Here is a 27882-nt window from a genome sequence, read left to right on the forward strand (position 1 = left end):
GACTCTAGTCTATTTGAAATAGGTTGAGTTAGTTAGACTAGTCTATTTGAAATAGGTTGAGTTAGTTAGACTCTAGTCTATTTGAAATAGGTTGAGTTAGACTCTAGTCTATTTGAAATAGGTTGAGTTAGTTAGACTCTAGTCTATTTGAAATAGGTTGAGTTAGTTAGACTCTAGTCTATTTGAAATAGGTTGAGTTAGTTAGACTCTAGTCTATTTGAAATAGGTTGAGTTAGACTCTAGTCTATTTGAAATAGGTTGAGTTAGTTAGACTAGTCTATTTGAAATAGGTTGAGTTAGTTAGACTCTAGTCTATATGAAATAGGTTGAGTTAGTTAGACTAGTCTATTTGAAATAGGTTGAGTTAGTTAGACTCTAGTCTATTTGAAATAGGTTGAGTTAGTTAGACTAGTCTATTTGAAATAGGTTGAGTTAGTTAGACTCTAGTCTATTTGAAATAGGTTGAGTTAGACTCTAGTCTATTTGAAATAGGTTGAGTTAGTTAGACTCTAGTCTATTTGAAATAGGTTGAGTTAGTTAGACTCTAGTCTATTTGAAATAGGTTGAGTTAGTTAGACTCTAGTCTATTTGAAATAGGTTGAGTTAGACTCTAGTCTATTTGAAATAGGTTGAGTTAGACTCTAGTCTATTTGAAATAGGTTGAGTTAGACTCTAGTCTATTTGAAATAGGTTGAGTTAGTTAGACTCTAGTCTATTTGAAATAGGTTGAGTTAGACTCTAGTCTATATGAAATAGGTTGAGTTAGTTAGACTAGTCTATTTGAAATAGGTTGAGTTAGTTAGACTAGTCTATTTGAAGTAGGTTGAGTTAGTTAGACTCTAGTCTATTTGAAATAGGTTGAGTTAGACTAGTCTATTTGAAATAGGTTGAGTTAGACTCTAGTCTATTTGAAATAGGTTAACTCAACCTATTTCAAATAGACTAGAGACTAACTCAACCTATTTCAAATAGACTAGAGTCTGAGTTAGACTCTAGTCTATTTGAAATAGGTTGAGTTAGACTCTAGTCTATTTGAAATAGGTTGAGTTAGTCTCTAGTCTATTTGAAATAGGTTGAGTTAGTTAGACTCTAGTCTATTTGAAATAGGTTGAGTTAGACTCTAGTCTATTTGAAATAGGTTGAGTTAGTTAGACTCTAGTCTATTTGAAATAGGTTGAGTTAGACTCTAGTCTATTTGAAATAGGTTGAGTTAGTTAGACTAGTCTATTTGAAATAGGTTGAGTTAGTTAGACTAGTCTATTTGAAATAGGTTGAGTTAGTTAGACTCTAGTCTATATGAAATAGGTTGAGTTAGTTAGACTAGTCTATTTGAAATAGGTTGAGTTAGTTAGACTCTAGTCTATTTGAAATAGGTTGAGTTAGTTAGACTAGTCTATTTGAAATAGGTTGAGTTAGTTAGACTCTAGTCTATTTGAAATAGGTTGAGTTAGACTCTAGTCTATTTGAAATAGGTTGAGTTAGACTCTAGTCTATTTGAAATAGGTTGAGTTAGTTAGACTCTAGTCTATTTGAAATAGGTTGAGTTAGTTAGACTAGTCTATTTGAAATAGGTTGAGTTAGACTCTAGTCTATTTGAAATAGGTTGAGTTAGACTCTAGTCTATTTGAAATAGGTTGAGTTAGACTCTAGTCTATTTGAAATAGGTTGAGTTAGACTCTAGTCTATTTGAAATAGGTTGAGTTAGACTCTAGTCTATTTGAAATAGGTTGAGTTAGACTCTAGTCTATATGAAATAGGTTGAGTTAGTTAGACTAGTCTATTTGAAATAGGTTGAGTTAGTTAGACTCTAGTCTATATGAAATAGGTTGAGTTAGTTAGACTAGTCTATTTGAAATAGGTTGAGTTAGTTAGACTCTAGTCTATTTGAAATAGGTTGAGTTAGTTAGACTAGTCTATTTGAAATAGGTTGAGTTAGACTCTAGTCTATTTGAAATAGGTTAACTCAACCTATTTCAAATAGACTAGAGACTAACTCAACCTATTTCAAATAGACTAGAGTCTGAGTTAGACTCTAGTCTATTTGAAATAGGTTGAGTTAGACTCTAGTCTATTTGAAATAGGTTGAGTTAGACTATAGGCATATCTATGACTCCACAAATCAAGTGCAGGTCGACGTTAATTGTCATCAATCTTGCCCTGGAGGCAGAACTGAGTGATTTCCGAAGATGGGCCAGCTACAAAGTCAAAATTGGCTATATCGTAAAAATTATTTAAAACAAAAATGTGCTTTTTGGTCTTATTTAAGGTTTTGTTTGATTATGAATTTGGGTTAGCAGTGTGGGTTAGGTTTAAAATCAGATGTTCTGTAGTAATGTAGACAGATGTGTAGCAAGGTAGGTATATCATGGAGGTCTGGTTGTCATTGTAAATAACACGTTTGAGCAAACACACTAAAGTTTCTTAAAACGTATCATTCTACTTGTGAGTATGAATTTGACCTCAATTAACTTGCCTGGATAAATATAAAAATAAATAAATAAGTTGTAAACTCACGGTGGTGCCCTCTACTCTCTGAAGCCCCGGCTCTACCAGGATGTCACAGTCCAGTACCCGCTCCCCTCTCTCCCCCCTCTCTGAACCACTGGAGGGGGAGTCTACAGGCCTGGCACATAGATACACAGAGAGAGAACAAGGGAGTATCACTAAACACAGGTAGAGGTAAAACCTGTCATAAGATACAAAAATACACACACACAGTTTCTTACCCTGTATCTGGTAGGGGTGTGTTGGGTACACACACACAGTTTCTTACCCTGTCTCTGGTAGGGGTGTGTTGGGTACACACACACAGTTTCTTACCCTGTCTCTGGTAGGGGTGTGTTGGGTACACACACACAGTTTCTTACCCTGTCTCTGGTAGGGGTGTGTTGGGTACACACACTGCCTCTCTGTGTAGTAGCAGGTCGTTGAGTAGTCTGGTCTGGGCTGAGTTTACCTGGTGGTCCCCAGTACAGTCTCCACTGACTGACGCATTCACTATGTGGTCCCGCATCTTACAGCCCTGAGACAAGAGATTCAAGTGTGAAATGTGTCAAATCTGCATTGTGTGAGATGCAAACTATTCAAAGCATGGTCACCTCACAACTCCAAGTGTGTGTGAGTGTGTTCCTACCTTGGGGATGCCGGTGGGGTCAGTGTGTTCCTACCTTGGGTATGCCGGTGGGGTCAGTGTGTTCCTACCTTGGGCATGCCGGTGGGGTCAGTGTGTTCCTACCTTGGGCATGCCGGTGGGGTCAGTGTGTTCCTACCTTGGGCATGCCGGTGGGGTCAGTATGTTCCTACCTTGGGCATGCCGGTGGGGTCAGTGTGTTCCTACCTTGGGCATGCCGGTGGGGTCAGTGTGTTCCTACCTTGGGCATGCCGGTGGGGTCAAAGCGTAGTGTCCTCTGGTTGCAGCAGGGGTAGATGCCCGTCCCGTGCCAGCCCTGCTCTGTCCCCATGCCCGGGTACAACACAACCTCTGGGTGATACCGACAGTGGGACAGCTCTGCACACACAAACGCCTGGAGACACACACACCACACACACACACACACACACACACACACACACACACACACACACACACACACACACACGTCTGGATGCATTACACAATGCCTGGAGTGCACACATGCACACACGCAAACAGCCCCCCCCCCCCCACCTGTTGGCAGTGGGAGCAGTGAGGGGGTTGACAGCCCCCCCCCCCCCCCTACCTGTTGGCAGTGGGAGCAGGTGAGGTGGTTGATGGTTCCCCAGATCCTCCAGTAGACCAGCACCCAGGACTTCAGCTCCTCATACAGTCCAGTCATGTAATCATGGACCTCCCATCTCTTCTGCCTACAGACCAGAGGTAGTGATAGAAATGACTCTCCTTTATTCTGTCCATGTTTCTCAAAGCAGCTCCACCACAAAACCAAGTTGGCCAGCCTGGTCCTTGGAACCAACTCAGTGGCCTTGTGGTTAGAGTGTCCACCCTGAGATTGGAAGGTCAGGTGTTCTGCTTGGAACTCAGCATTAAAGAGATAGATTGGCCCTGTGATAGACTAGTGTCCTGTCCAGGGGGTGTACTGAGGAGATAGACTAGTGTCCTGTCCAGGGGGTATACTGAGGAGATGGACTAGTGTCCTGTCCAGGGGGTGTACTGAGGAGATGGACTAGTGTCCTGTCCAGGGGGTGTACTGAGGTGATAGACTAGTGTCCTGTCCAGGGGGTGTACTGAGGAGATGGACTAGTGTCCTGTCCAGGGGGTGTACTGAGGTGATGGACTAGTGTCCTGTCCAGGGGGTGTACTGAGGAGATAGACTAGTGTCCTGTCCAGGGGGTATACTGAGGAGATAGACTAGTGTCCTGTCCAGGGGGTGTACTGAGGAGATAGACTAGTGTCCTGTCCAGGGGGTGTACTGAGGTGATGGACTAGTGTCCTGTCCAGGGGGTATACTGAGGAGATGGACTAGTGTCCTGTCCAGGGGGTGTACTGAGGAGATAGACTAGTGTCCTGTCCAGGGGGTGTACTGAGGAGATAGACTAGTGTCCTGTCCAGGGGGTATACTGAGGTGATAGACTAGTGTCCTGTCCAGGGGGTGTACTGAGGAGATAGACTAGTGTCCTGTCCAGGGGGTGTACTGAGGAGATGGACTAGTGTCCTGTCCAGGGGGTGTAACAGCAGAGGGAGCACCCCCCTATCCACATCGACAGGACAGCAGTGGAGGTGGAACGTTTCAAGTTCCTCGGGGTACACATCACGGACAAACTTAAAATGGTCCACCCACACAGACAGTGTAGTGAGGCTGAAGAAATTAGGCTTGTCACCTAAAACCCTTACAAACTTCTAGATTCACAATTGAGAGCATCCTGTCAGGCTGTATCACCACCTGGTACGGCAACTGCTCCGCACACAACCGTAAGGCTCTCCAGAGGGTAGTGAGGTCTGCACAACGCATCACCGGGGGAAAACTATCTGCCCTCCAGGACACCTACACCACCCGATGTCACAGGAAGGCCAAAAAGATCATCAAGGACAACAACCACCCGAGCCACTGCCTGTTCACCCCGCTATCATCCAGAAGGCGAGGTCAGTACAGGTGCATCAAAGCTGTGACCGAGAGACTGAAAAACAGCTTCTGTCTCAAGGCCATCAGACTGTTAAACAGCCATCAATAACATAGAGAGGCTGCTACCTACATACAGACTTTAAATCATTGGCCACTTTAATAAATAGATCACAAGTCTCTTTAATAATGCCACTTTAATAATGTTTCCATATCTTGCATTACTCATCTCATATGTATATACTGTATTTTATACTATCTATTCTATGACGCTCTGTCATAGATTTGTGTGTATTAGGTAGTTGTTGTGTAATTTGTTAGATTACTTGTTAGATATTACTGCACTGTCGGAACTAGAAGCACAAGCATTTCGCTACACTCGAAATAACATCTACTAATCATGTGTATGTGACCAATAAGATTTGATTTCACATCACGCTGCCTCGCTACAGAAACAGGAGATGACTGGTCTTACTGGTTCATGGAGCCGGATATTCTGGTTTACTGTGCTTTATTGCTAAATACACTACCTGGGATATACTTTGAAATTATATGGTAAATTGTAGCTATACTATATTTACCAAATAACAACATGGTTTCTTTAGCATTTATCACTATAAACATCCATAGCATAACAGTGAAGATGTCTCTCGATAGAGCAGAAATAATTATTATAAGCCATATAGCATCAGTTATGTGACTTAACCGTAAATCACAGTCCACAGACGCTGAGAGGCGTTGGTCCCATTGTGACGTGGCGACGCAGCTCTGAGACCATCATCCGCGGGGCCACGCACCTCTCCAACGTGCACCTCTCCAACGTGCACCTCTCCAACGTGCACCTCCCCAACGTGCACCTCCCCAACGTGCACCTCTCCAACGTGCACCTCTCCAACGTGCACCTCCCCAACGTGCAACTCTCCAACGTGCACCTCCCCAACGTGCACCTCTCCAACGTGCACCTCTCCAACGTGCACCTCTCCAACGTGCACCTCCCCAACGTGCACCTCCCCAACGTGCACCTCCCCAACGTGCACCTCTCCAACGTGCACCTCCCCACAAATCCCAACCAACAACTTTCCGGGACACGTCCTCTATTCATTTGAATGTGTTGACAGTTGGAGAAATTGCCTTGAGCTGCGCTGAGAATTCAAAAAGTATGAAAGCCAAGGTTGCAATATTCTAGAACACTGCTGTGCGTATGGCGTCCAAATGTGGTACTCTGATAGACCCTTTACAGTCATGTACGATTACATTTGACATATGGGTGGCCACAGAGGGAATCGAACCCACAACCGAGGTGTAACTGGGTGGTACAGGACCTGCTGTGGGTGTAGGTGATGTCTCCTCGAGGGTCGATGTTGATCTTCCCTGGGATGCAGGAGATCTTCCTCTCTGTGTCCTTGGTCAGCAGTTTCAGGCACAGACCACATCTGGGAAAGACACGTTGCAGTTCGGTGGTCAGGCGAGGTTAACACGAGTCGTATTCATTGGGAACCAAACAGAAGAAAACAGACAAACAGGTAGGGATCTACCTACACTTGTCCAATAAGAAACGCTCATTTACGTTTGGTGATGCAAAATGTTTTCTGTTGTGTGCCCAAATGAATAAGACCAATGACAGACAGAGCAGTGCAGAGCTGCCACACACCTGTACAGAGTCGATGCGTTGCCTGGGGAGTCCTGGTTCTTATAGTCAGGATCGAAAAGACACTCAATTTTCTTCTGGAATAACTTACTGAGGAAAGGGAGAAATGAAAGGTGTTGGCTGAAGCAGAATGATCTGTCTACCAGGCCTGACAAAATCACTAGGGTCTACCTTTTGAACTTGTCTTTTCTGTCCATGATGTCGTCTGCCTCGTTGTGGCTGAAGAGGTCAGCGATGTCCGTTGCCAGGTTACTGTTGATGCAGTTCATGTTGCAGGGTGTGGCCACGATGGCACTCATGTGCTTGTGACAGTACAGAATACACTCCTCCACCTATGAGAGGTCAACATGTGACTGAATACACTCCTCCACCTATGAGAGGTCAACATGTGACTGAATACACTCCTCCACCTATGAGGTCAACATGTGACAGTACTGAATACACTCCTCCACCTATGAGAGGTCAACATGTGACTGAATACACTCCTCCACCTATGAGAGGTCAACATGTGACTGAATACACTCCTCCACCTATGAGGTCAACATGTGACAGTACTGAATACACTCCTCCACCTATGAGAGGTCAACATGTGACTGAATACACTCCACCTATGAGAGGTCAACATGTGACAGAATACACTCCTCCACCTATGAGAGGTCAACATGTGACTGAATACACTCCTCCACCTATGAGAGGTCAACATGTGACTGAATACACTCCACCTATGAGGTCAACATGTGACATAATACACTCCTCCACCTATGAGAGATCAACATGTGACTGAATACACTCCTCCACCTATGAGAGGTCAACATGTGACTGAATACACTCCTCCACCTATGAGAGTTCAACATGTGACTGAATACACTCCTCCACCTATGAGAGGTCAACATGTGACTGAATACACTCCTCCACCTATGAGAGGTCAACATGTGACTGAATACACTCCTCCACCTATGAGAGGTCAACATGTGACTGAATACACTCCTCCACCTATGAGAGGTCAACATGTGACTGAATACACTCCTCCACCTATGAGAGGTCAACATGTGACTGAATACACTCCTCCACCTATGAGAGGTCAACATGTGACAGAATACACTCCTCCACCTATGAGAGGTCAACATGTGACAGTACTGAATACACTCCTCCACCTATGAGAGGTCAACATGTGACAGTACTGAATACACTCCTCCACCTATGAGAGGTCAACATGTGACTGAATACACTCCTCCACCTATGAGAGGTCAACATGTGACAGTACTGAATACACTCCTCCACCTATGAGAGGTCAACATGTGACAGTACTGAATACACTCCTCCACCTATGAGAGGTTAACATGTGACAGTACTGAATACACTCCTCCACCTATGAGAGGTCAACATGTGACTGAATACACTCCTCCACCTATGAGAGGTCAACATGTGACTGAATACACTCCTCCACCTATGAGAGGTCAACATGTCACGGAATACACTCCTCCACCTATGAGAGGTCAACATGTGACTGAATACACTCCTCCACCTATGAGAGATCAACATGTGACAGTACTGAATACACTCCTCCACCTATGAGAGGTCAACATGTGACAGTACTGAATACACTCCTCCACCTATGAGAGGTCAACATGTGACTGAATACACTCCTCCACCTATGAGAGGTCAACATGTGACTGAATACACTCCTCCACCTATGAGAGGTCAACATGTGACTGAATACACTCCTCCACCTATGAGAGGTCAACATGTGACAGTACTGAATACACTCCTCCACCTATGAGAGGTCAACATGTGACTGAATACACTCCTCCACCTATGAGAGGTCAACATGTGACTGAATACACTCCTCCACCTATGAGAGATCAACATGTGACAGTACTGAATACACTCCTCCACCTATGAGAGGTCAACATGTGACTGAATACACTCCTCCACCTATGAGAGGTCAACATGTGACTGAATACACTCCTCCACCTATGAGAGGTCAACATGTGACTGAATACACTCCTCCACCTATGAGAGGTCAACGTGTGACTGAATACACTCTTCCACCTATGAGAGGTCAACATGTCACTGAATACACTCCTCCACCTATGAGAGGTCAACATGTGACTGAATACACTCCTCCACCTATGAGAGGTCAACATGTGACTGAATACACTCCTCCACCTAAGAGAGGTCGAAATAAATAGGTCATTGAGTTTGTTCAATGCCTTGGAAGTCATGTGTCACTTACTTGCAATAAAAGTAACATGTTACAGTTCTAAAAACAATTGTAATAGTAACCATGCAACAGGAAGTGAACCGTTCCAAAGGCCCTTCGTTTTCTGTAACCATGCAACAGGAAGTGAACCGTTCCAAAGGCCCTTCGTTTTCTGTAACCATGCAACAGGAAGTGAACTGTTCCAAAGGCCCTTCGTTTTCTGTAACCATGCAACAGGAAGTGAACCGTTCCAAAGTACCTTCGTTTTCTGTAACCATGCAACAGGAAGTGAAGCGTTCCAAAGGCCCTTCGTTTTCTGTTTGAGACTAAAGTGAAGAGTGAAGCCTCTTTACCTAATTAGCTGATTAGTTTTCTGCTTTTTTCTTGAGTGACATTTTATTCAACGACCAACAAGAGCTCGCTGGGTCATTTACTGTAGCAGAGAGGAAGAGGCGAAGCGAGAGGTTTCACTCCTCGCCAAAAATCAGTCCAAAATATTTTATTTTGTTGTAAAAGGTTCCCAATAGCCTTTTTCCCAACCTCAGTTCAGCCACTTTGCGTTCGTTCTTCCGCTACAACAGAAAACCAGGGCCCCCGAAACGTACGGTACATTGGAACCGGCATAGCAACCCAGCTCCCGCCATTACAACACTTACTAACGTGTCCATCTTCAAGAACTCGGAGGAGATGAGGATTGAGATCACATTGCTGGGCTCTGTTAACACACAACCAACAAACACCACATAACCAACCAATGTTAGCACACAACCAACAAACACCACGTAACCAACCAATGTTAGCACACAACCAACAAACACCACATACCGACCAAACACACTGCCAGGCCAACCAACAAACACCACATAACCAACCAATGTTAACACACAACCAACAAACACCACATAACCAACCAATGTTAGCACACAACCAACAACCACCACGTAACCAACCAAACACACTGCCAGGCCAACTAACAAGCACACCGCTATGAGTGCCCACATCACTGCCGTCTCCATGGTTATCATGTGCCACGCCCAGGTAAGTGATGGTATAGTACTATACAAGCATCAGTGTACGTAGCTACAGTACGTATGATGCGAGAGCATCAATTCAATTCTTTACCGAGTTTGGGTTTGTCATTGTTGCCATCGACGGCCATTTTGTGCCTCTTGACGTAGTTCATGAGCCAGTGGAAGATCTGCACGTCACAGTGCACAGAGATGTCCACCTCCTCCCAGCGCTGGAGGTCAACAGAGAGGTACTCAGCAAAGTAACGCATCTCGTTGATCAGAAGGTCACGGGGACACATGAAGTCCTGCTTCAGGTTCTTAGCCTCGTCACACACGTGGATCACCATATTGGGCCTGCATGGGGAGAGCGATACAGAGATACAGACAGGCAGACACACAGAGACACAGAGAGTACATTTGAGTATTTGTTAGCAGACTAAGTTCTTGATCCTGCTCTATGAAACTCTTTGATCACCTTGAGCTGGACTGGTTAACAGTGTATTTCTGTTTGACGGTAGTTAGACCAGCCACTCACCCTTTCTCCTCCTGGGGCTTCTCGCCCTCCTCTGCAGACTCCTCTTTCTCCACCGAGCTTCCTCTTGAAGGGTTCACCGCCAGGCCTGGAGAGTGGAGACACCAAACAAGACTGTGTAGCTCACCGAGCTAAAGCCTAGATATTCAGACATGAAGAGACTTCAGGTCTTACTGCCTGCTACACTGAACTAAAGCATAGATATTCAGACATGAAGAGACTTCAGGTCTTACTGCCTGCTACATTGGACGCAGAACTTTCGCATCTTGACTGGCTGCATCACCGCTTGGTATGGCAACTGCACCGCCCTCGATCACAAGGACGCTACAGAGGGTGGTGCGGACAGCCCAGTACATCACTGGGGCTGAGCTCCCTGCCATCCAGGACCTATATACCCCAGCCATAGACTGTTCTCTCTGCTACTGCACGGCAAGCGTTACCGGAGCACCAAGTCTGGGACTAAAAGCACTACATATACACTAGCACATCAACACCAGTCAGCCTTACCCGTCACTGAGATGGAGCTCTGATTGGTCCGCGTCTCCTCCACGTCTCCCGTGGTGTCCAATAGTGTGGATTTGATGTAGGTGGCCAGCGAGTCCACAGGGGAGGAGCCTCCTGCCGTCAGCGCGTTGCATTGGTCGTCCACGTGATGGAACCCTCCGGTGCTCTTCAGCTCCTCGAACCTCTGCGCACACTGAAGGTAGGCACGACAACCACCATGGCAACCATGTCACTACTATACCATGACAACAACAACCCTCAGACCACATCATCTTGGTTCCAGTAACCCCTGCACAACATTCAACAGCAGTCCAAACTAAGCTATAGGACAGCTGACCTATTAAGACATTGGTGGGCGCTTCTATTTATCATGTGACACACGTGTACAAGTGCAATGGAAATGTGTTTCTGGCATATCCCAACTCCCCCTGAAACAGACGTGGAGAGTGGGGTCAAGTCTAGGGTCACCAGGTTAAGTGCCTTGAAGGGCACAGCGACAGATTTTTCACCTTGTCGGCTCTAGGATTCGAACGTTAGATTACTGGCTCAACACTCTTACCTCGAGGCTACCTGTCACGCCAAACAGTGACCGTAGGGAGTAAGACAATACAGACAGATCTCAGACCAGGCGAATAGCCTTTTACGATCTCTCCTTAGTGGGAGCAGTGCCTACAGACTGGGAAGCTTGCCTACAGACTGGGAAGCTTGCCTACAGACTGGGAAGCTTGCCTACAGACTGGGAGACCCGGGTTTGCAATCCACAAGGGGTGCTGCACTGTAGCCGTCAGCTACTATAGCTTCAATCAATCAATATGTTTATTGTCCCAATTTGCAGTGCATGTAGAGCTTACCTCCTTGGGTGTGAAGCCAGGGACCAGCATGGCCACGTTGTCCCAGTTGACGGGCTGTGGAACGCTCCAGAGAGAGCTCAGCACCATGTCCAGGACCAGGAGGTTGTTGTCATTGGGGAAGTTGTTGTTCAGGTTGCAGTAACGACTCATGTCTGTCAGCAGGTAAGGGTGAGAGATCAAGGTTGACTCAGCGATATGACATTATCATACATTATTACGTCTGACGGGTGAGAGAGAGATCAGAGCATTATTCTGTTAAAGGTAGACTCAGTGAGAGGACACCATCATACAAAAGGTGGAGGCGACTTTATGCGCACAGAAAGCTGAGGTTTCTTCAATCAACAATAGTAATGGGACGGTCTACTTGACATAGATACATAAGAATAACAAGAGCATGTATGGAAAGCCTTGACATCCAACAGCATCTCTAAACCAAATTCTGGAATAGGCTACTCCTACTTTGTCCCACCGTTGTCAGTGAACAGCGCGCACACATACTTTTGGCTACGTCGATTATCTTCTTGCAAAAAGGATGGATTCTCCTCCCTCGGAACGCCTCTTTGTCTTTGGCTGTAGTCGAACTGTCCAAAGCAAATTTAGTGGCATTTTTGTCAGAAGCTTATTCTAGCAAGCTAGCTACCTATAGTGCACATCACTGTACTAGAAGCTAAATACGATAAGTTTGTATTATAGTTCCAAAATACTTGTAGTATCTAGTTGGCTGTACGGTTATCTTGTATCTTACTGATTCAATGATGACACCGGATTCTTCTGTGGTCCGGATGATATGACGTTCGGTGTACAGTAGCCGTCATCCACTTCTAACGCTAATGCTATTAGCTAGCTAGCTATAAGTGCACTTTCTCTGCAGTATCATCCCGGGGACGATTTGATCGACAGACAAGACATTCAATCAGCATTGCATACGGGATGGAAACACCCTAAAACGCTCGTGAATGACGTTTAGATAACGAACCGCCAGTCGTTGTAACGTCCCCAAATCTTCTGTTGCGTTGATTCCGCTTTTCCGGTGCCGCAGTGCAGCAGCCGGTGCATTGGTCCCGCGTCCCGGGGTTGCTTAGCGACAGAAGTGCCCTTTTCCGCTAAATCAAATGAAGGGAAATTATTTTGTATCCAGCAGGTGTTTAACCACGTGTTTAACCTTGTTATAATGGACGCATTACATTTTCAAAACAATTAACATCCAATGATATAAAACTAAACAGGTTAAGTTAGCAATTTATTTTTGCCATGTGATGTGTATAATACGTTTTTCATTTCTTGGTAAGAAAAAGCCAAAGGCCACTTTTCAGGTTTTGAAAATGTTTATTTCCAAAATAATTGTATTTACATAATTACAGTTTTTCAGGAGAGTGAGGACTAAAAATACCACTGAAACACCCCAAGATGAGGACCGCTATTTCAGTTCTTACACAGATGCATTCCACAAAACTTCTTGATTTAATATATCTTGATATTGGATAGTTCTATTTTCCAAGTTGAAAACTTCACTTTGAATATTTAGGACATTTTACAGAACATTCAAGATATAGTTGGACCATTCCCGAATTTCAAACAACATTTTACAACCATATTAACACCGATTTAAAACCAAGTCAAGCCTTCCATTGGAACCAAATCTGAACCGTGATAGTCATTTACCCATAGAAATAGTCTCCAAGTCAATGTTGACATAATAGGTGGACTGGTAGACATTGAGTGTACCCATGCCTAGGTCTAAAATATTCCCATCTTCAACCTAGACCCGAGCCAGGAAGCACAAGTAGGAAGTTGTACTCTTCAATTGGGCCTGTGATGTCAACTGACATTACAAAAACAATACATTCCATTGCATGAGCCACATCAGCTAGCATCATTTGAATAAATGTTTTACATTACCATGGCAACCCAGGAGTTGATAGAACATTCCAAAATACCATGGAAACGATTGAGTCACAATCAGGCAGCCATTGTGAGTGTACCCATGAGTTTACCAGTCAAATTGCCAGGGTTAGAGCTTCCAAACCCGTTCTATTCCCATGAATTTATCTTTTAATATCAAACCAACGACATTAACTTGGAACAAACCGGTGAATTTCAGAAATATAATATTATGGCTTTGTCCTGTCAATGTCAAACGATGCAATATTCTCTCAAATATTAGCATAATCTCTTAGCGTACTTAATTTGATCTTAATGTACTCATTCACTGTTAATTAAATAAATCTATATCAAAAACATTTAAATATGCATCATTATTGGGCTAAAATGTAGTGTAACCGTGCTGACAAGGCTGGTACAGGATAGGTATTGGTTGGTTTAGATAACCACTGACAAGACATCCAAACCAAGATAGTGTTCTGGAAACACTCATATCCAGATGTCTGATAGAACCACTTCTCCTTTATCCAGGTACTCAATACCTCATATACCAACCTTACTAATTGCTTCCAGGCAGATTAAATGGCAAACCAAAGCCACTGAATTGTGAACATGAATAACCTTCTGGATGTAGATCAAGTGGTTCCCCACTGCTGGACGGGACCGAGCTATACAGAACAGCTCATCAACAAACCACGTACAGCCTCAACGGATGTGTGGGAAAACACAAAGTCAGACATCACAGGTCCATCTTCTCTGGTATGGTGAGCACTGTGCTTGAAGCTGTAGTGGTGCTAGGCACTACACCCAGACCCAGGCTGCTGTAACCGGCTGGCGTTTCCCTATACACGCACTCCAGCAGCTCCTCTGGGATAGTTACTGGGACGGCTTCAGCTGGGCCTAGGCCTGAAACCAAGCCTGGGGCTAGAGTTGGCACTGGGCCCGTAGCCAGGTTAGGCTGGAGGGCTTGAAGGGAGGTGCCCAGTGGGTTCCCTGGCTGGGCCTGAACCTGAGCCTGCCTCTCCAGCTCAGCGTGCTTCCTGCCTCTCCTCTTCCCCAGGACCTTGACGTAGTTGGCAGGTATGAGGCCTGTGGTCTGGCCGTCTACACTGGCCAGCAGCCACCCACGCAGCCTGGGTTGATGCTCTGCACACAGGGGAGAGAGAGGATATAACATGGTCAATTAGCAGACTTGGTTAACAGGAACACATTCAGTATGTAACCCATTCTGAATGGCGTTCTGTTGACCTGCCTGCTACAGTGCTAGCTTTCTTCCTCCCAAGGCCTCCAGCACTCTTTCCCCCTGATAACATATAGTGGTAACCGCAGTACTTCATTTCTAAATCGGAAGGTACCGGAACAAAAGTGAGTGCAAGAGAGACAGAGGGGGCTCCAAGGTACCAGAGCGCATGAGAAAAGAATTAAGTCACCAACAATGCAGCAGATAAATCATACCGGTATACGCACAGAAAAATCCACCGATTTAAGATGTCTTGGTAAATAATTGATCTAGGCCTACCGCAAAATTAAACCAACTCTAGTAATCTTCTCTAAGTGTGGACCCTACCTCATTGTTCCCTCTCGTCATTGTGGTTTTACCAAGGCTGCTGTCTACGTCAATTCTCCTCTCTCCCCCTCTCTTTCAAGTCAGAACCCTGACAATCTCCTTTCTCAAGTCTGCGTTACACACACACACACACTGATATTTCCACCTGCGGTGACATCACAATGGTGACACTGTAGGAGGGATAGCCTCTAGATGGAGAGAGTCCACAGAGAGAGAACCCAGAGAGTATAATGTTTACTGTTCATTTCCTATTGTTTATTTCACTTTTGTTTATCTATTTCACTTGCTAAGCCAAAGTAAACATGTTTCCAATGCCAATAAAGCCCCTTGAATTGGAAGAGAGAACACAGAGAGAGAGAGGGAGAACACACAGAGAGAGAGAGAGAGAACACACAGAGAGAGAGAGAGAGAACACACAGAGAGAGAGAGAGAGAACACACACAGAGAGAGAGAGAGAACACACAGAGAGAGAGAGAGAGAGAACACACAGAGAGAGAGAGAGAGAACACACACAGAGAGAGAGAGAGAGAACACACACAGAGAGAGAGAGAGAGAACACACACAGAGAGAGAGAGAGAGAACACACACAGAGAGAGAGAGAGAGAACACACAGAGAGAGAGAGAGAGAGAACACACAGAGAGAGAGAGAGAGAGAACACACAGAGAGAGAGAGAGAGAGAACACACAGAGAGAGAGAGAGAGAGAGCACACAGAGAGAGAGAGAGAGCACACAGAGAGAGAGAGAGCACACAGAGAGAGAGAGAGCACAGAGAGAGAGAGAGAACACACAGAGAGAGAGAGAGAGAACACAGAGAGAGAGAACACAGAGAGAGAGAGAGAGAGAACACACAGAGAGAGAGAGAGAACACAGAGAGAGAGAGAGAGAGAGAGAGAAAGAACACAGAGAGAGAAAGCGTGGGCTGATGTGAAACATGGTCACCGTACGTGTGTGTGGGGGTGTGACACTTTTGGGCTGTCAAAACCGTTAATGCGTGTGTATATGTGTGTGTGTGGGGGGGGGGGGGGGAGACCTATATCTCTGTGTGGATGAGTAGGTCTAAGAGTCTGTGGGTTGTATCTATGACGTTTCTAACCACCCTAACTAACCACTAGCTGTGTGTGGGGCTGGGAGAACCTCCCACGTGCCCCATGTCAGATCCCAAACACTCTGCTACTACGGACTATAGAGAAGGAGTTAAGGGTAGACATCTTGTAAGACACTCTAACGCACTACTGCGCAACCCCCCCCCCCCCTATAAGAATATGGTCCTGGCCCAGCCAAAGCAGGGGGCAGGATAATTAACGAGGAGTCAACTTGATTTCTCTTTGATCGCTCTTAATATCCTTTTTACATTGCAAACAGTGACAATTGTGTTTCATGCCATGAGAAGTACCTGGCAAGTAGGTTCCAGAACGTTGGCATCCAAACTGAGGTGCCGGATCCTGTTCCTGCAGTCAGGGATTGAAATTAAGGGCGTCCTGTCTTCTCAAGAACGATAAAAAACTATGTCTGGGACGGTTCAAAACAGACGTTGGGACAGTTGCCCGGACAGTTACCGCGACGATAGGCCAGAAAAATATAAAATGCATTCAGCGGTTCCATAGTAAAAGGTTTAAACACAAAGACGAGGCTGATGAAACATGTCACATGTAGCTTCAAAGTTGATCTATGAATACATTTATATTACAAGCACAGCAATGTGTTCACTCGTCTCATGTCAATGTTCCAAAACTCTATTACAGGAGAACAACGTTCTCAAACGCGCACCTCATAATAAAGCGACAGATGGATATTCAGCCTAATGGTGGAAACTTAGAGGGAATATCTGAAGGTGCAACAATAGGATTGTGTCTTACTGCCTTTGGACAGCCGCAAGTAGCCCAGTGACGCGAGCCTACCAGACAGGCTAAATGCCTTTTGTGCTCGCTTCGAGGCAAGCAACACTGAAGCATGTATGAGAGCACCAGCTGTTCCGGACAACTGTGTGATCAGGCTCTCCGTAGCCGATGTGTGTAAGACCTTTAAACAGGTCAACATTCACAAGGCCGGGGGGCCAGATGGATTACAAGGGCGTGTACTCAAAGCCTGCACAGACAAACTGGAAAGTGTTTTCACTGACATTTTCAACCTCTCCCTGACCCAGTATATAATGCCTACATGTTGCAAGCAGACCAGTCCCTGTGCCCAAGAACTCCATGGTAACCTGCCTAAATGACCACCGCCCCATAGCACTCACCTCTGTAGCCATGAAGTGCTTTGAAAGGCTGGTCATGGCTCACATCAACACATCATCCCGGGAAACCTTAGACCCACTCCAATTCGCATATCGCCCCAACAGATCATGCAATCTCTATTGCACTCCACACTGCCCTTTCCCACCTGGATAAAAGTAACACCTACGTGAGAATGCTATTCATTGACTACAGCTCAGCGTTCAACACCATAGTGCCCACAGAGCTCATCACTAAGCTAAGGATCCTGGGACTAAACACCTCCCTCTGCAATTGGATCCTGGACTTCCTGACAGGCTGCCCTGAGGTGGTAAAAGGTAGGCAACAACATCTGCCACGATGCTCCTCAACACCGGGACCCCTCAGGTGTGCGTGCTTAGTCCCTTCCTGCACTCCCTGTTCACCCACGACTGCATGGCCAAGAACGACTCCAACACCATCATCAAGTTTGCTGACGACAACAGTGGTAGGCCTGATCACCGACAATGATGTGACAGCCTATAGGGAGGAGGTCAAAGTCCTGGTAACGTAGTGCCAGTCTCTCTCTAAGGAGCTGATCATGGACAACGGGAAAAAGAGGGCTGAACACGCCCCCATTCACATCGACAGGGCTGTAATGGAGCAGGTCAAGTGTTTCAAGTTCTTTAGTGTCCACATCACCAACAAACTAACATGGTCCAAGCGCACCAAGACAGTTGTGAAGAGGGCACGACAACACCTATTCCCCCTCAGGAGACTGAAAAGATTTAGCATGGATCCTCAAAAAGTTCTACAGCTGCACCATCGAGAATATCCTGACTGGTTGCAACATTACTACACACAGATCATAAACGTAATGTTATCTAGCGAGCCAGCCATCTAACGTCAGCTAGCTAGCTAACAGTAAGCTTTAACTTGCAATGAAAACAACTTTGACAAAATTAGAAAGGTATAATATCTGAAACTGTAGCTGGACTCTTACCAGTATACATGGATGAAAGCTTCACGGCAGACTGCAAACCCTTTCATTAAGTAAGACATCCTGTGTCGTTTCCCTTGCGTAATTTAACAATTGTATTCGTATTTACAGATATATTATACGTTTCTAATTTTGTCAAAGTTGTTTTCATTGCAAGTTAAAGCTTACTGTTAGCTAGCTACAAGTTCGTTATTAAAGGCACATGAAAGTTCACATGTTCAAGACTAAATTTCTGCCAAAATAAATAAATAAATACGCATTTAGATTTTTTTATGTTTATGATCAAACGTCTCTCCTGTGAAGTAGTGACCCGCGACATACATCTAGTTTCCTGAAACGGGGTCACCTATGGTATTCTAGAGAATATGGTATCTTACTGACCTGAACCAAACGCATTTCTGCTTCGTGCTGCAACACTTCCTGTCTGGGTGTTGTGTGCATGTGAAGAGCTGAATGACAGGTTCATTTCTGCTTCGCGCTGCAACACTTCCTGTCTGGGTGTTGCGTGCATGTGAAGAGCTGAATGACAGGTTCATTTTTAGAAGCGCTGCTCACAGGCACAAAAGTTTGTTTCATTTACTCGAAACGAAAGTCTACTGAAGTGTGATTTTGTCCTTGTGTTTTCTTGGCTATTGACATTGTTTTGTTCACAAGCCAGGTTGTTATTCTATGTTGGAGTTTCAACTGCTAGGGATACTAGTCAGACTATGGTTGGAGTCCAAACACAAAGTAGACAACCCTCAGCCCTAAACCTTTGAATGACATTTTACATCGTCACATTTACATTTACATTTAAGTCATTTAGCAGACGCTCTTATCCAGAGCGACTTACAAATTGGAAAGTTCATACATATTCATCCTGGTCCCCCCGTGGGGAATGAACCCACAACCCTGGCATTGCAAGCGCCATGCTCTACCAACTGAGCCACACATCCAAGTGTACCTCAGCTATGTTGACTAAATGACACCAAGGCCACCAGAGTTTGACACGTGACTACAGTTTGCATTGAATTGAGGGTCATATCAACCCCACAAGCGATTAAAGTAGTTCACTAGCTCCCTCGAGCTGAATCGACGGCCGAGGGGGTAACGTTTGTGAATTGGACCTCTACTTAAGATGGCAATCAAACTGCATCTGGTTTCGACAGGGATTTCCCCCCGAGGGAAGTGGCTAGCGCGAGGGCTGAGGGGGGTAAAATGTGTTTGGACTGCCGCCCTCTATCTCACAGGCACAAACAAGTCCCATTACCACTTTAACCTCCTACCCTTAAGAAAGGGACAGGTGAACATTTTGGTTAAAAGACTCAGGTCACAAAAAATGAAATTAAACAATACACCACATGACATCTTACTAGTAATACATGTATTGTTTAAGAAACATTACAATTATAAAAATGGATGTTTGTCTGTTCTCATTAAGATGAAAAAGTTTTGTTTAACTAATTAAGTTGATGTAATATTGACTGTATTTGTCTCAGAAATACACCAATGACTTTAAAAGCACTGCAAATTACCTAGATCCACGTTGGCATATCAATAAATAAAAAAATAAGCATTTTACATTTTGGGACGATTTATGTTGAGTTGAAATTGCACTTTGGGACAATGACAGAAAAAGTTAGTCGCGAGCCCTGCCTGCAGCACTGTGTAACCCTGAGACATGGCAGTAGGCTCCTTCGGCATCTCAGGGTTAATCTGGTGGCTCCAATGGCTTCCTGGTTTAGAACAGTGTTTCTCAACTCCTCTCCTCCAGTACCCCCAACAGCACATGTCCCGGGCAAACTAGCCAAGTAAAACAACTCCTCTCCTCCAGTACCCCCAACAGCACATGTCCCGGGCAAACTAGCCAAGTAAAACAACTCCGCTCCTCCAGTACATGTCCCGGGCAAACTAGCCAAGTAAAACAACTCCTCTCCTCCAGTACCCCCAACAACACATGTCCCGGGCAAACTAGCCAAGTAAAACAACTCCGCTCCTCCAGTACCCCCAACAGCACATGTCCCGGGCAAACTAGCCAAGTAAAACAACTCCGCTCCTCCAGTACCCCCAACAACACATGTCCCGGGCAAACTAGCCAAGTAAAACAACTCCGCTCCTCCAGTACCCCCAACAGCACATGTCCCGGGCAAACTAGCCAAGTAAAACAACTCCGCTCCTCCAGTACCCCCAACAACACATGTCCCGGGCAAACTAGCCAAGTAAAACAACTCCGCTCCTCCAGTACCCCCAACAGCACATGTCCCGGGCAAGCTAGCCAAGTAAAACAACTCCGCTCCTCCAGTACCCCCAACAGCACATGTCCCGGGCAAACTAGCCAAGTAAAACAACTCCGCTCCTCCAGTACCCCCAACAGCACATGTCCCGGGCAAGCTAGCCAAGTAAAACAACTCCGCTCCTCCAGTACATGTCCCGGGCAAACTAGCCAAGTAAAACAACTCCGCTCCTCCAGTACCCCCAACAGCACATGTCCCGGGCAAACTAGCCAAGTAAAACAACTCCGCTCCTCCAGTACCCCCAACAGCACATGTCCCGGGCAAACTAGCCAAGTAAAACAACTCCGCTCCTCCAGTACCCCCAACAGCACATGTCCCGGGCAAACTAGCCAAGTAAAACAACTCCTCTCCTCCAGTACCCCCAACAGCACATGTCCCGGGCAAACTAGCCAAGTAAAACAACTCCGCTCCTCCAGTACCCCCAACAACACATGTCCCGGGCAAACTAGCCAAGTAAAACAACTCCGCTCCTCCAGTACCCCCAACAACACATGTCCCGGGCAAACTAGCCAAGTAAAACAACTCCGCTCCTCCAGTACCCCCAACAGCACATGTCCCGGGCAAACTAGCCAAGTAAAACTCAACCATGTACTTCACATCAACAGAGTTGAGCGGAGACGAGAGTATGGACTGTTTTTCCGACTACATCGAGTCGCTGACAGTTGATACCTGTAAAAATTAAAATTCTTAAACCCTTACCTTTATAATAAAATGTTAATCTAATACAACCACCGACCGTTTCCTCGTATCAACTGACAGCGACTAGATGTAGTCGGAGGTACACTCCGCCCACTCTCGTCTCCGCTCAACTACGTTGATGTGAAGTTACGGTCAAACATAGCTGATTCAACTCATCGAAGGCTTTATGACTAGCTAACAAGTTGAATAAGGTGTCCGGGGCCACAATTTTTTTTAAATTAAAAGGTGAACTGTTGGGGGTACTGGAGGCCTGGAGTTGAGAAACACTGGGTTAGAGCACGGTGCTGGTTGTGGGTTGGATTCGCCCCTCTCCTCCTGGTTTCTTACCTTTAGGAGCCAGGTTGAGCATGTCTCCAGCATTCAGTGAGAGCTCCTCCTCCGACGCAGCTGTGAAGTCATACTCCGCCCTGGCAACCACATGGTCATCCTCCCCACTAGCCCAGTTGGTGACTGCATAGGGATTAAATCAATCAAAATGTAATTATATAGTCCTTGTAGGGAATATTAATGAAGTAAAACAAGACATCCTTTTGGTAAGGTGCTGACTAACGTAACAAACAACAACAAAAATGTTGCACACTTCTCTTTCTTATGAGCATACACAGAGCCAGATTAGCAGTGTATGTTCAGATTAACCCTGACCCATCTGTTTGAGGTTGCGAAACTGTGGTTAACAGACAGGCAGTCAGAGAGACAAAGGATATACAGGAGAGCCCACACACAGACAGTAAGGGGCCTCACCGCTCTCCTCGGGCCCCTGGGCGGAGCTCAGCAGCTTCCAGATGAGATAGGGCCCTCCTAGGACCACGGCCAGGAAAAGGAAGATGGGCCACGACTTGACTGCTCCGGCTCTGGGGTCTTCCATTGCGGCTCCAGCCCCTCTGGTCGCCAGAACAGATCCTTCACTGTCTGCCCACAGGTCCTCCACCTCACCGTCCCGCCTCAGCCCCAGCATCCTCTGTATGCGGCGGTACAGGTAGCGCAGGGTGCGCACCAGGGCGAAGGCCGACAGAACCTTGGTAAAGTGCATCCGTAACCGTGTCAGGTGGTTGGCTACATCCAGCACGGCTCGGAAGCTGTTGTAGACGGCCGAGAAGGTGGCGTCCATCATCATACTGACCGAGGTGAAGGCCTGGACGATGCTCTCGATGGACTGGAAGGCGCCACGGCTGCTCTCCTCTGCCTGTTGGACAAACCGACTGGGCGCCACGTCTTCACCACCGGTTTGGCCGAAGCGGCTGTAGCCCAGGCTCCCACCAAGGCCACCACCGAGCCCCCCTCCCATGCCATAGCCACCACTGTAGGGACTGTAGGGGCTGTATGCTCCACCGTAGAGGCTGGAGCTACCATAGGGGTTGTGTGAGGAGCCAGGGAAGGAGCCGTAGGAGGGACGGTAGGACTGGATGGACTGGACAGGGCGAGGGGGGACGGGGGGCACCATGCGGGTCAAGACGGGAGGACCGGCAGAACCAGAGAGGCCGGAGGTGGAGGGACCTGGTGGGGCAAAGTCAGTCGACCTGGTGGATTGGAAAGAGGGGCATAATTTATAAAACAGTGTGAACATTCAATTCAATCACGTGTTGTCAAAATGTTAAAAATAAATCGCCTCAAAACTAGTTTCCTTTGGTTTCGTAAATATAGAGAAGTCTGAGCACTCTAGGAGTGTTAACGTTGTGCAATGGGTTACGTCTAGCTAACGTTAGCTAGATAACAAAACAAACGACATGCCAGTCACAGGTAACGACGTTAGCTAGCTACTATAACTAGATTGGAACTCGGTGGGCACTTTTGGTTGAGTTATTATCCAATAACAGTCCAATACTAAACTATTGTCAAATATAGAAATCTAGCTAGTTCTGTCCGTTAGGCAGACTCAAAACAACAAGCTCCGACCTAGTTAGGGCCTGGGCCTAGATTAGAGGCTAACGCTAGCTAACTCATACATAGTTAGTCCATAGACAACAACTCGTCAAGTAAGCAATAACTTGTTTACCGATAGTTAACTGGTGCACTCATGGCTGCTCCTGGAATCCGCCTTTCCCACGGTTTAGGAGGAGGCTGCGATGCCATCGTACAAATTGTCTGACGTTACACCGTTTTAACCGTTTTTCCTTCACTTCCCCGTAGTAACTAGCAAATTGCTACCTATCTAGCTCCATGGCTGACTCCTGTGTGCCAGACCAAAATAATCAATAAGACGATACGGAAAACGTTTTAAACAATACACAATTGGTTTAAAGGCATAAAGCCAGAGAGGATGTATTTTATAACGCATTTTATATTGTATTTTCATTCTTGCTGGGCAAGTTTAACGTCTCTGAAGTCAGCAACTTTGTTGTATTTTTTCGGCGTTGATTAGTAGAGCCTAGAGGGCTCTGGCTCCATTGCATTATTCCGTTCCAAGTCGTCCCGAGGCTGATGGAGATAATACTAAAGTATCAAAGATGAGGTGGGACAGTTTTTTCAACTGAGAGAACTGGGAGCGAAAATACGCAACACCATTGGTGTATTTGACTGACAGAACCAATACTAATACAACGTTTACCCCATTTATTGTCCATGTCAAATGATCTCAATCGTTACATTTTTTAAAATATAAAACGAGGTCTATTTTTTTTAAATATAGATCATTGTATTATTTATGATATTCTGAATGTCAGACTGCTATTTTACTGCTATTAACAATGCAAAAAAATCGAGATAATACTAATACTGTCCAGAGAAGTGTTTTGTTTTCCTAGACATTTTAAAAATCAAACAGACATAATTCACATGTAGAAATAACATTTATTTCAATAAACAGACTGAGCAAACTTGTACAAACATTCAGGAATTTATTCAGAAATCAAATTACAGAGATAAAGATTAAGGGCTTGTTTGGATTGAACCAATTTCAAAGATTGTTTATTTCACTTTACCTTGTTTAAGAAAACAATAAATGGGGTAGTTTAAAAAAAACCCAATTACGATCAAGTTATACATACTGTACATTCACCTTTCCTGTCCTCCACTAGAAAACCAAACTGATAAACGTTAAAGTACGTATGAATAGATCATTATGTGATTTAGTACTGAAATGCACCCCAAAAGGCTTAGGTAGGTTGACATGGGGGAAACAATTATTCTGCCGTTTCAATATCCGAATAACAAAACACACAATGGTTAAAGTCAAAGTTGAATCTCTGTCTTATGAAATCATTACATGGGTAAATGTCATTCATTGTTTTGAGATCAAGTTCTTTAGCTTTAGGTGATAAAGGAAAATGATCTAGTTCTTATTCTGACTGTAGAACTTCTAGTAAAGTCTTGTAGTAAGTCTCTGCAGTAAGATTTGTTCTTCAGACTAACATTTATAAGGATAGCTAATAACTCAGCCGCAAGAATGAACAGTAATGGTGAGCTGGGACATCCTTGACGAATTCCTCTCTTCACGTCAAATCATTTAGATGTTCCATGTTGAAGAGATACTGAACTATTATTACCATCATATAACATTCCAATCACCTTTACACCGTTTTCACCTAAACCTACATATTCCAGTGTTTGTAACATACATGGGTGTTCAATCATATCAAAAGCTTTATAAAAATAAATTAAATAAAAAAATAAAACCATCATCAATCATATGTCTGTAATCTAATAGGTCAGATTGAGTATCACTTATTAATAATGTCATGCCCTCGTTCAGTCTGTTATCTATCACATGGGTAAACACCTTGTCATCTACATTAAGTCATCTACATTAAGTCATCTATATTAAAGTCATCTATATTAAAGTCACAGGGAGCAAGGCGCAATGAAACCCTTGTTTCATTGTTGGCATTAGACCATTATTTGGTTGGGGGACCCCCCCACCAAGCGGGCAAAACATTTTAGTGGCCCCCCTCTTGACTGCGGAGAGAACATTTTTAGTTTTAAAGCTAATTTATTACAATTCTACACGTTTTGCCAATGGGTCGAGAGAAAATGTAGCAATTTTATAAAAAAATTATCCAGTTTTACTTATTTTGCAATAGGGCAGAGAAAGTTTTTTGCAGTTTTAAATCTAATTTCCTTAAATTCTACCAATTTTGCCGTTGAGAGAAAGTTTTGCAGTTTTAAAGCTAATTTCCTGCAATTTTACGCATTTTGCCATGACTTATGCTATGATATCTGAGTGAGAGTATCTAACAAAATCAGTGGGGGCCCCCTGATATCAGGGCTACAGATTTCGACACCAACAAATTGAGGCTGTTCTGAGGGCAAAAAGGGGGTGGGGGGTGTTCTTAATGTTTTGTACACTCAGTGTATATATTTTTTGGGGGGGCCCTATGCGACAGCTTATGTCGCTTATGCCTGGAGCCTGCCCTGCGTAAAATCTTTCACTCCCAATAACCTTTCTGCTGCTGCTGCTTTTATCTTCTGTGACTTCCTCCATCTGTGCAGTAGGCTACAGTTAATTATCATAGAAATGAACACCAAGAAACCAACCTTGCTAAACCACCAACTGTCCGGGTCACTCAGTCCTGGCCTACTACTTACTGGTATCCTCTCATGATCCCTCACCCTTGGCCCATCACCCATGTCACGTTCTGCACTGCTCGAACCCTGGAAACCTCAACCTGTCTCATAGCCTAGGCAGCCAATACCTGTCTCACTCGCACAGGACATGTTTGATCCACAGCAAAATGGTCTCCCCCCACAATTGCAATAAACTACTTTCTCCTCAGAAATTACACACTCCTTTGTCCCATGCCCTCTTCCACACTTCTCACATCTAGGAATCTCCCTCCTACACACTGCTGCAACATGAGTGGCCATAACCATTGGCACCTGAAACACAGTATGGGGTTCGGAACAAACGGTCTCATGGGATAACTAACATCTCCTAGCATGACTTTATCAGGCAAACACTCAATTAAAATACAAAAGGATAGACATGGTCTCCTCAGTCTCGTCCTCAACACAGGGTGTTCTTCTCACCAAACGGCGTGTATCAGACACCAGGGATCCTCAACTTCAGTTGATCCATCTCCCTACTCAAAGCCATGGAGGGATTCTTTAATAAAGCACTGATATTGTATTTGTAATCCAGCTGAGCAAGCTTCACTTCTCTGACATTAACTTTGGCTGTAGCATTTTGGTGTCAATAACAGTTTTTTTTTAATTGCTTCGGTGGGTTTTTAAGATGTAAAGTAGTATATTTTCAAAACTGTAAGTACAAAACTCTAAACTGAGAACACTTGTCATGCCTCCTGTCTTATGTTCAGAATCTTTGATTGTGCATTCATTTGAGGTGAACACATCTTTCACCCCTGAGTCATTCATGAAGAGTTGTCTGTGAAATATCACGAGAACATCGTTTAGTCAGTATTTAGCTATAACATGACACGCAGAATTGGTTTTTACAAACCATATTTTTTTGTATCCGATGGCAGATCGTGAGCATGTTGTATGTCAGTCTTACAGTTTCATTATGATTATAACGTACATACATAGAACCATCAGATAAAGGGGTTTTGATGGGGTATTGTAAAGCAGTTGGTTAATGTATTGGTGTAGCATTGGATTAGCACGGTGTGTGTATGCCATTGTTCAAGATCACCTTTTCTATGTGACTTGGCAGCTAATACAGAATCAGCTGTCTCTCTGCTTGACAACATTCAGATAATGTGTGGAATATACAGTGGGGAGAACAAGTATTTGATACACTGCCGATTTTGAAGGTTTTCCTACTTACAAAGCATGTAGAGGTCTGTAATTTTTATCATAGGTACACTTCAACTGTGAGAGACGGAATCTAAAACAAAAATCCAGAAAATCACATTGTATGATTTTTAAGTAATTAATTTGCATTTTATTGCATGACATAAGTATTTGATCACCTACCAACCAGTAAGAATTCCGGCTCTCACAGACCTGTTAGTTTTTCTTTAAGAAGCCCTCCTGTTCTCCACTCATTACCTGTATTAACTGCACCTGTTTGAACTCGTTACCTGTATAAAAGACACCTGTCCACACACTCAATCAAACAGACTCCAACCTCTCCACAATGGCCAAGACCAGAGAGCTGTGTAAGGACATCAGGGATAAATTGTAGACCTGTACAAGGCTGGGATGGGCTACAGGACAATAGCCAAGCAGCTTGGTGAGAAGGCAACAACTGTTGGCACAATTATTAGAAAATGGAAGAAGTTCAAGATGACGGTCAATCACCCTCGGTCTGGGGCTCCATGCAAGATCTCACCTCGTGGGGCATCAATGATCATGAGGAATGTGAGGGATCAGCCCAGAACTACACGGCAGGACCTGGTCAATGACCTGAAGAGAGCTGGGACCACAGTCTCAAAGAAAACCATTAGTAACACACTACGCCGTCATGGATTAAAATCCTGCAGCGCACGCAAGGTCCCCCTGTTCAAGCCAGCGCATGTCCAGGCCCGTCTGAAGTTTGCCAATGACCATCTGGATGATCCAGAGGAGGAATGGGA

The 27882-nt window shown here is 44.8% G+C and overlaps 2 protein-coding genes across 8 annotated transcripts in view; both read right to left on the reverse strand.

Annotated features, from left to right (window-relative positions):
* LOC139571546 (SANT and BTB domain regulator of class switch recombination-like) overlaps positions 1-23828 on the reverse strand; it is a 32514-nt gene extending 8686 nt beyond the window's left edge. Inside the window, exons 1-15 of one of the 6 annotated variants that reach the window (XM_071394526.1) lie at positions 23406-23826; positions 22154-22929; positions 21740-21862; positions 11803-11954; positions 10955-11144; positions 10451-10535; positions 10028-10269; positions 9562-9620; positions 6874-7034; positions 6706-6792; positions 6377-6487; positions 3720-3843; positions 3372-3524; positions 2868-3022; positions 2515-2623 (exon numbers count right to left, since the gene is read on the reverse strand). In XM_071394526.1, coding sequence (XP_071250627.1) covers positions 2515-2623; positions 2868-3022; positions 3372-3524; positions 3720-3843; positions 6377-6487; positions 6706-6792; positions 6874-7034; positions 9562-9620; positions 10028-10269; positions 10451-10535; positions 10955-11144; positions 11803-11954; positions 21740-21862; positions 22154-22929; positions 23406-23482 — 2604 coding nt within the window. In that variant the 5' untranslated portion in view covers positions 23483-23826. Of the gene's footprint in view, positions 1-2514; positions 2624-2867; positions 3023-3371; positions 3525-3719; positions 3844-6376; positions 6488-6705; positions 6793-6873; positions 7035-9561; positions 9621-10027; positions 10270-10450; positions 10536-10954; positions 11145-11802; positions 11955-12300; positions 12892-21739; positions 21863-22153; positions 22930-23405 lie in introns of those variants that run through there. The other 5 variants (XM_071394527.1, XM_071394529.1, XM_071394531.1 and 2 more) reach the window with 5 other exon arrangements.
* LOC139571548 (uncharacterized) lies at positions 13109-21732 on the reverse strand. 2 transcript variants are annotated; one of them, XM_071394532.1, is made up of 2 exons: positions 18822-18992; positions 13109-14829 (listed from the first exon to the last, which is right to left on the reverse strand). In XM_071394532.1, the coding sequence occupies exons 1-2, from the start codon at positions 18949-18951 to the stop codon at positions 14423-14425; spliced, it is 537 nt and encodes a 178-aa protein (XP_071250633.1). In that variant the 5' UTR covers positions 18952-18992; the 3' UTR covers positions 13109-14422. The 2 variants fall into 2 exon arrangements, 1 of the variants encoding a protein (XP_071250633.1); XR_011674319.1 differs by having other exon boundaries at positions 14697-14829; positions 18822-21732.
* Positions 23829-27882: the final 4054 nt, after the last annotated feature.

This window comes from Salvelinus alpinus, chromosome 3 (assembly GCF_045679555.1).
Source record: "Salvelinus alpinus chromosome 3, SLU_Salpinus.1, whole genome shotgun sequence".
NCBI classification, from domain to species: Eukaryota; Metazoa; Chordata; class Actinopteri; order Salmoniformes; family Salmonidae; genus Salvelinus; species Salvelinus alpinus.

What these genes read in the sequence shown, in the direction of transcription:
- LOC139571548 (XM_071394532.1), bottom strand. Translation starts at nt 18,951, where the DNA reads ATGCACGCAACACCCAGACAGGAAGTGTTGCAGCGCGAAGCAGAAATG. An exon ending in CAGAAATGCGTTTGGTTCAG is followed by an intron (nt 14,830 to 18,821) that starts GTCAGTAAGATA and finishes CCCTGTGTGCAG; the next exon opens with AGCATCAACCCAGGCTGCGT.